This window comes from Mandrillus leucophaeus, unplaced genomic scaffold (assembly GCF_000951045.1).
Source record: "Mandrillus leucophaeus isolate KB7577 unplaced genomic scaffold, Mleu.le_1.0 Scaffold235, whole genome shotgun sequence".
In the NCBI taxonomy this organism is placed as follows: domain Eukaryota; kingdom Metazoa; phylum Chordata; class Mammalia; order Primates; family Cercopithecidae; genus Mandrillus; species Mandrillus leucophaeus.
Genome location: NW_012102421.1, coordinates 2,098,621 through 2,107,341, shown reverse-complemented (window position 1 = coordinate 2,107,341; position 8,721 = coordinate 2,098,621). Strand labels below are relative to the sequence as shown.

The window sequence follows — 8,721 nt, the reverse complement described above, 5'->3', positions numbered from 1 at the left end:
CTGAAGCCGCGTCGCGCGGGCCGAGGGCTCCTGCAGCTGCTCGCGCGCAGCCGGAGGCGGAGGAGAAGGACGAAGACTGAGACTGACACTTCTGCTCCCGGCCGCCTGCCACTTACGCGGGGGCCCCCCAACCCGCCCCAGAGCAACGCGATTTAAAAAAAAAAGCCGCCCTTAGCCCCCTCCTCCCCTTTCCTGCTTCTGCGAGAACTCCCTCCCTCCCTCCAGCTTCGCCAGCCCAGGCGCCCCTTCCCTGGAAGCCGAGCGGCTTCGTTCGCATTTCACCGCCGCCGCCTCTTGCAATATTGCAATATAGGGGAAAAGCAGGTAAGGGGGCGGCTGGGGGAGCCGCGGGCCGGGAGGTGGGAGAGAGAGGGAGGGGGCCGATTCGGGCCAGGGCTGTTTTCTTTGGCTTCCTTCCCCTTACCGTCCCAAATTGCAAGTAAACAATACGTCGCCTTAGATAAAGCGCGAGTCTGAAACTACCGAGGCCGGCCTGCGAGCTAGCGCGGAGGGCAGCCCCGGGCCGCCAGCTTTGTAGCGGTTCCTGCTTACAAAAGGGCTCTTCTTGGAAACGGGGCTGGTGGGGACCGTAGAGGGGGTGGGGGATATTTCTAGTTCATGAGGGAAAGGGCAAGGGGTGCTTAGATTAGGTTTTAAGTATGAGAAGTAGTGTGTTTGGGGGGGTGGGGGTGGGGATAGTCACGATACCCCCCCCTTCTAGTAAACACTAATTTTGAAACAGTGGCAGGAAGGGTCTAAGTGAGCAGGATTCGGTATTGCTGGTTCTTTTTAAAACCTCTTGGTTTATAAGTCTTTTGTTACAATCCAGGAGAAATACGGTGAATCACCTAATTAAAATCAAGACATGAATTAAGCATCCATTTTTGTACTACAAATTGCCAGCGTTACGTTTGTCCCTCCCTTGGTCTCCATTAAAAAACACCAGAGACGTTGTTAAAGGGGGGCAGATTTTGCCTCTAGCTGCCAGTTCTGCTTTCTATTTCACTGACTATCCCAGGACCTAAATTGCTTGGCTATGTAATTACTAGAGTATAAGCCTATTTAACTTAAAAGCTTTCTTCTTCTTCTTTTTTTTTTTTTTCCAACTCTAAATGAAACTTGATGAGGGCCCGTCCTTAGTTATCAGGGGAGTCAGTTTCTGGTCAGTCCTCTTGATTCATCTCTTAGATTTAATCAGCATTAAGGTATTGCTTGTCTTTAAGAGCTTTAGCTAATGGGGTTACTGGATGCTTTTCTCAGTGTAATGTTTCCTTTTCAAAAAAAAAAAATACATATATATTTACCTCTCACTAAAGATGGGGGCGGGGAAGAGCTTGGAATCTCCTCCCTCTCTCCTTTTAAAAAGGAATTTGGAGCGATTAAAACGTTGGGGGAAACAGTTTAAAGACCTAGGGCAGGAAATGCAGATTCATTTGGGTTAGGGCTGAAATTGTAACAAAAAGCAATTCCTCGAGTAAATGCATCAGATAAATCAATTTACATAAAGGTATGATGCATTCGGATAAATGCAATGCTAATGGGTTTTAGAGTGGTCCTGTTTCCAAAGTCTCAGGGTTTTGTTACAGCTTAATTGGTGCAGTTCTTATTCTGGTTTATTGTGCGGTCACTGGACACACGTTCCGGGACTCTTTCGGAGGAAATGTGTTTAAAATCGGCCTATTTAAGGAACTCGAGTCCCTGTTTCGTTCGTTCCTTCCTCGTTTTTTTGCAGCAGCCAAGTTGGGCCGGGGACAGGCAAAGTTCGCCTTCTTCTGAGGTATCAGCTGAATGTCTTGAGCAGATAGCCGGGAGCCTCAGGGGGAGCCCACACTCTCAGCTTACAGAGGACAAAGACAAAACAGGCTGCTTAATTGGCAGTAAATAACTTGATCTTTTTATAGAATAAGTGACTAGAGGAACACTAGGACTTTATTGGACTCGGAATTGAAGGCAACAAATTAATCGGTTTAGGCTAAGCTTTATAAATTGATTCCTATATTATATCCCAGTTGCATCTCTTGTGGCATTCATTAGAGTGGGGAATTCTTTTTTAAAGCAGTTTTTGGTGACAGCAGAACGGGCTCGAATTTAACTTGTGCATCCCTTAATGCTGCCTTCTCGCACGTTATCTGTAACGCCGCCCCCCCCCCCCTTTGGAGGAACAAAGCTTTAGCATTTAAATTGCTGATCAAGGGCAGATTAGTGAGACCAAAGTGGAGAGTGTTTGTATAGGAAGTTAACAGGCATCCTAAAGTTCAATGATCTATTATTCTTGCCTGTGTCCTGAAAACCCAGAGAAAACACTCATTGATCTTCAAAATGAAATGAGATTTGGAACAATAATGGGAGATGGCGGTCACCACAATGGCATGTGAAAGGTGCTGCTTAAAATACGAAAAACCAGTTTCGCAACTTTACACACTGCACCCCCTCTGCCGTCACCTTGCCTTCCCTCCCACCACCACGCTCTCCATCTTCCGTCTGCCGGTCCCTCCCTCCTTCCCTTTCGGAAAACCGAACTATTTCCAACTTGTGAACTCCTGCTGCACTTCCCAGGGCAGAGCCCGGGAGGGAACGAGGCTCCGGCGGGGCCGTCGCCTCCCCACTCCCCTCGACTCTGTCCCGGGGCCCGGCGGGGGCTGGGGAGGGGCCGGGCACGGCGGTGGGTGGGTTTGACCCTCATTTGCTGCAGGCGGGCGGCGGAGGAGGGGGGCAGTGGGCGGAGGCGGGGGCTGGGAGGAGGCGCCGCGAGGGGTGGAGCGCGCGGCGGAGCCTGCTCTCGGAGTTTTGACAGTACTGGAGCTGAAATTGTCAGCGGCGGCAAGCGCAGGAAAGTTGAGAGGAGCTCGTGGCCCCAGAACAAAGCTTGAGAAAAGTAAACAGGCGGCTGCTGCCGGCGAGCCTCCCTCCTTCCCTCTCCCTCTCAGCCTCCTTCCCGCCCTTGCCCTGCTGTTTCCTTCCAGCAGCTCCGGGGGGAGGAGGGGAATGGGCTTTCTCTCTCTCCGGCGATTACTAACTTTTGTATCGCCCCTGTTTTGTCTTTCTCTCCCTGTCCCCTTCCCGCCCTCTGCAGACCATGGTGAATCCGGGCAGCAGCTCGCAGCCGCCCCCGGTGACGGCCGGCTCCCTCTCCTGGAAGCGGTGCGCAGGCTGCGGGGGCAAGATTGCGGACCGCTTTCTGCTCTATGCCATGGACAGCTACTGGCACAGCCGGTGCCTCAAGTGTTCCTGCTGCCAGGCGCAGCTGGGCGACATTGGCACGTCCTGTTACACCAAAAGCGGCATGATCCTTTGCAGAAATGACTACATTAGGTAAGACTTCGCTGCCTTTCCTGGGGATGGGCGAGCAGAGCAATGGCAAGGCCAAAGGTTAACAGGGTTGTGAGGAAAGGAGCAGGCACCTATGGCAATACATTGCAGCCTTCACCTCAAAAATCTTTTAGTTGGCGGAATTTAAAGGGTTCAGGAAGCATGTTGTTAAGTCTTCCAATATCTGATGGCAAATTAATGGCAAATGCCATACTAAGTAAAGACCATCTGGTGGGACTGGGTCATTAGATGCACAAAGGTTGAGCACCCTCTGGTCCCAGAGTTTAAGTGGTCAGCCTCTACTGGACTACAGGCTAAAAACAAACATCTCAAGTGGTAGTTAAGGTGCGTTCTTAAAACAAGGTGGGAACTCACAGAGGAACTCGGAGACAAAGGTTGACTTAAAAATACAAGTGTAGTTAGTGAGAAATGATTTGTCTGTAGTGATGGCTTATTACGATATTTACATGAGCATTTTTAAACTTTCTTGAGTGGAAAGCTGTGATTCATTCTTTGTGCTCCTTGAGAAAAATGCTAGTTATCCATCAGTTTAAAGACTTGTAATTATTCTTATAGAGAAAAAAAGCCCCAAGAAATAAAACCTAGTGATAATGTTTCTCTTCATACTGTTACTCGGAGGCTTGCAATAATTCAGTTAGTGTGTGGTTTGCGATGTAGAATTTGCAGTTTTTTTCAGTTGAAGTATGTTCAGGTTTTGGGTTTTTTGTTGTCGTTTGTATCACTGCCCTTGATCCCCAAAAGAGATTTAGAAAAAGAGGCTATAGAATTATACTAATCTTGCATTTTAAAGCAATGTATAGGAACATTCATATGTCCATGTAAGCAGTCTTTTCCAACAAGTTGCAGTGCAATTAATGGAAAGAATTCAGGAGGTCAGGTGCCTATAGGATCTTTTCAGGTGAACTCAAGCTACTTAAACTCATTAATTTGAAAGGAGGCATTTGAAGGATTACACATTTAATTTGAGTAAATGGTTTGATAGACTGATGCACATGAATGCTTCTAGGAGGTGTTCTGTTTCAACATCCAGTAATTAAAAAAAAAAAAAAAAACCCACACGCACACAGTTGATACTAGAAAACCGCACACTTTTAAGAAGAATTTCATCCTTTGTAAATTTGTCCTAAACCTTTGTCTTTGAAGTGATTAGTAGAAAATTTTCTTCTTTCTTCAGTGTGGGTAAATCAGTGGATGAGATATTTTGTTCAAAGTTTAGCTCCATTGTGATTCGCCTTATTCTGCGCCTAACATTGCAGAAGATGCCAGTGTAGTTCAGAGCTGAGTGTGGATACGTTTACCTCAGTGATATCATTAGTTGTAAGATGATGGAGTAAAATGACATTTAGTTATTTTGATAATGCAACCTGTGTCCACTCTGCTGGCATCCTCAATCAGTCAAGTAAAAGAAATATAGGAAGGAAGAGGGCTTTTATTTTTAAATTAAGACGGCAGCATTAATTTCACTAAGTGTTCTTTTAGAGGTAAATGTTGGAAAATCAGCGGGAACATGGGTGTAATGTTTTCTGGTCCTCCTTCCAAGTAATGCCATGAGCTTTGACAGTATTGTAATTAAATAGAAAGCAAAACTGTGGTAAGAAAGGAGTGTGGCTTGAAGTGGAAAAATTGACAGTGCTGTTAAGATTCCGTGAATGGTACAGATTCATCTCTTCTCCAAGTGCCTTCAAAAAAAAAAAAAAAACCAAAAACAAAACCCAAAAAACCCCTCGCTTCTGATTACAACTAATTAAAAAGAAGATGAGTCCACTTGTATTCCCCCAGGACAAGTTCAGGCAAGTGGCTTCCTGGGAATTGTGTCCATTCTTTTCTCTATTCTTGGGGCCAAATGTAAATGGCCTTTTGGTGTTTTCCTGTGCCCTAATGGAGCAATGGAGGATGTGTGCCCAGCCCTGAGCCTTAATTAATCGGATCTACGTTCTTCCTTTTTTCCCCTCTGAATCTGGAAACTGGAGCCAGGCTCGCCCTTGAACTACATGCTACCCCGAGGACCTTAGATCTTTCTAGGAGAGATGAGTTCTAGCTTAGTACCAAATTGATGGCCTCATAGTTTGCTCAGGGTTCACCAGCAGTTGTGAGCCCCCCTTCCCCTCCAATTTAAGAGATTACTGAAGTCTTCCTTCAGTGTTCCTCTCAGCCCATCAAGATGCCCAGAGGGTGGGAAGGTGGGAAGATGCAGACGTTCCTGTTCTTCTCAGCTACCCGCTCCCCAGTGTCCCTCAAGTCCACTTGTTGGAGGAGCTTTCAATGCCGCAGGGATCGCTGCAGACGAGTGGAGTAATCTGCTCGCCCGCCGCCAGGTGAAGGGGACCCCTTGGTCCGACTGAGACCACATAGCGATTTACTGAGGGGCTTTTAAACTGTCTTGACTTTGAGGTTGTGATTTTTTGAAAACAACCAAGGTCTTGCTGAAAAGCTGCGGGAGAGCTGGGAAAGGCCGGCCTGAGCGCGGAGGAGGGGGCTGCAAGAGGAGGGGGCGCTTTCACCAGTCCCCTCCCCCTCCGCGACCAAGTGTCGATGGGCAGAGCTGGGCTTCTGCCTCCTCGCCCTCCAAGATTTCAGATAAAGCGGCTGCCTTGCTGCAGCGAATCCGCACAATTAAAAGCTTTAATTAGTGGCTCCTCCATTTTCTTAGTTCTGATGGGCTTTATCTAATGAGATCTGGTCTCTGGCTTAGATCTGCTCCGAATGACGTGTCCGCAATGAATGAGAGCTGCGTCGCAAACAAAACATTTAATTAACAAAATTGGCCTCTAAGAGAGGGAGGGAAAGAATGAAGGGGGGGGGTTGTAGAGCGGAGGGGGAGGGTGAATCTTAAAGGGACCAACGCCTGCCTGGCCCCCCCATCTTACAAAAGTGGGGGAACCTTGGGACTGCCCCCTCCCCCATCCCCGGCTCCCGAGCCCTCAGCTCCACCCAAGCGCCCCACGTAGCTTCGGAAACTCCGTTTCTCTTCCTCGAACCCTCTTTCCTCCACCCCCCCAACCTCGGGCCCGAAGACTGGCGCGGAAAGTGCAGCGAGAGGAGGAAGTTCGGAGACCGACGGGTGGGGCTCCAGGTCCTGGGAGGGCGAGGAAACGCGCCGGAAGCCCGGGTGGCGGTCGTCGGCGGGCCCTTGCTCGCTCAGCGGCCCGCGCCCGGGCCGGCGCCGCCCGAGGCCGCACCCAGAGCGCCCAGCCGGCGGGCGGTCTCGGGCCCGCGAGGGGGCGAGCGCAGGGCGGGAGCCCGGCGAGCGGGTCGCGCTTTCTTTCCTCGGGCTGGGCTCGGGCGGTTCACGTGGCGCCCGCAGCCGCAGTGAGCCCGGAGCGGTCGGGGGCGGTGGCCTGGGGCGAGGGTGGGGAGAATTGGTAGTTGGTGGTGGAGGGTGTGTTTGGGGAGGGGGTGGCGTTAGGAATGGAGGCGCCGCCAGACAGCGAGTTCATTTCCCTGGTAATCAACAGCAAGCTGCTATATTCAGAGAATGCTGTCCCTTTAATTGAACAGGCTAGGTAATTAAATGGCACTTTTCCAATAGGACGTGCTAGGTAAATCTAATAGTTGGTTATTTAATATCACTTTGAAGTCTGCCCACTCAAGCACAATGACAGCACAGGAGCATGTGAACTATTAGCTAGAAAGAAAAAAAAAAAAAAAAACCCAGGATCTCAAAAATTAATTAAATCGCATGCAATTTAGGGGGAACGTTTATCTTGATTTGTCATAACAGAATTAATTCAAGGCCTCCAATTCACTTGGGGGCAGATCTGTTACTCTGAATTAACCAAGCGTAATTTGGCTGATTTTTTTTTTTCTCCCTCCCCTCTCTAATGCAGCAGTTGCGATTATGCACAGCCCCCCTCTTAAGTATCAATAGCTTCTGGTGCTTTTAAGGTGCCTGGTCTCTAGTTATTCCGAAGTACCTTTAATGGACTTGGCTCCAGGCGTAATTTCTGGGTTGCATTTCTTTGTTACATTTAATATAGCTAGTGCAGAATTTAGATTAAATATAGGAACCTGCTGGAAAACCAATTGCTTCTGGATCAGTAGCTGTGGATGTGCTTTTTTCTCCTCAGATAGGTTGCTGATATTTACTTGCAGGTACAAATGTATACCTTTCAGCCACACTCTTAGAAACGTACCTCTCCTTGCCCAAAAGCAGTTTAGAAAACACAGCCAGGTAGCGTTTCATATTGCGTGTATTTTGCTTGAAGTAATAATGGAGTTGAAAATAAGCCCACCTATTGGTTATTGAAGTTACTGAAAGATGCTAAGCATTGATAATAAACTAAAAATACGATTTGCCCTCCATCTCTTAATGCCAGCAAGGAGAGCTGGAGCTGAACGGGCAAACAGGAATAAAACTACATGGTGTTGTTCAAATAGGAGCAAAGCACCTTTAAAGGCAGTTGGTTTGGTGGGATTTCTTACCATCTCTTCCATTTTCCCTATATAAGGAACCTCTTGATGTTTGTGATTGATTGCATTGCCCAAATGCTGAAATATTAACGACCTTCTTGGACTGAGGACCCAAAGAAAGGAAACTGAAACCGATTCTGTCATCACAATTAAAGACTCCCCTGGCTTTAATTAGCCTGACCTGGGGTATATCTCCCCGTTGCTTGAGTTAAAGAGAAAAGAGCCCATTATAGTCCAGTCTGAGACCGATAGCTACTTAATTGAGCACCTAAAGCCTCGAGCCTTTTAAATCAAACACTGTCCTGGACAGTCCCCCTGGTTAGATAATTAACTCTCCAGCGCACAGAAACGTTGTAAAAACACACACACACACACACACACACACACACACACACCCAACTTTTCAGAGAAAGGGTGGAATTCTAATGGTAGCCTTCCTCTCTGGTAAAAGGGGATTAGAATGTGTATAGACATGTAAGTTGTTCTGCTCTGAGGCAGCCTTAAAGCTGTAGGCATGGAAAGATCTTAAACTCCATTGATACGTTGTTCAATAGCACATCAGTCCTGGGTAGATCTTGGACATTTCAAACTTTGGAACTGTAATTTTTGGCACTTTAGGAATCCCACCATTTTGTGGCTGATTGTTCTCTGAAAGGTTATGATAGCAGCCCTGGAAAAAATAAGATATATGAAAGGCTTTTGGATTACATATGACTGCCCTGATTATTAAAATACACTTAGATGTTAAGACTTACAACTGACTTTACTCAGGGTGAATTGTTAAATAAATGAACACTTAGGCTGAGTAATCAGATGGGTACTGTGAAAAGGGTATTTTTGAGATGGAGTGTCACCGTGTACCTGTTGGTAGTGGCAACCATAATTATAGACTCTTACCCATTAAAATATCTTAGGGTTACTGTAAGAGGATATTTGTACTTTAGCCTTGTTAGGATTGTGTCACCCCCTTCTACCCCCATT

At 47.5% G+C, this 8,721-nt stretch overlaps 1 protein-coding gene across 5 annotated transcripts in view; it reads left to right on the top strand.

Moving 5' to 3' along the window:
• The window catches only part of LMO4 (LIM domain only 4), a 20,060-nt gene continuing 11,339 nt past the window's right edge, over positions 1–8,721 (top strand). For 2 of the 5 annotated variants that reach the window (XM_011982088.1, XM_011982085.1), the window contains exons 1-2: positions 1–324; positions 3,074–3,312. In XM_011982088.1, coding sequence (XP_011837478.1) covers positions 3,077–3,312 — 236 coding nt within the window. In that variant the 5' untranslated portion in view covers positions 1–324; positions 3,074–3,076. Of the gene's footprint in view, positions 325–2,196; positions 2,379–2,728; positions 2,876–3,073; positions 3,313–8,721 lie in introns of those variants that run through there. The other 3 variants (XM_011982089.1, XM_011982086.1, XM_011982087.1) reach the window with 2 other exon arrangements.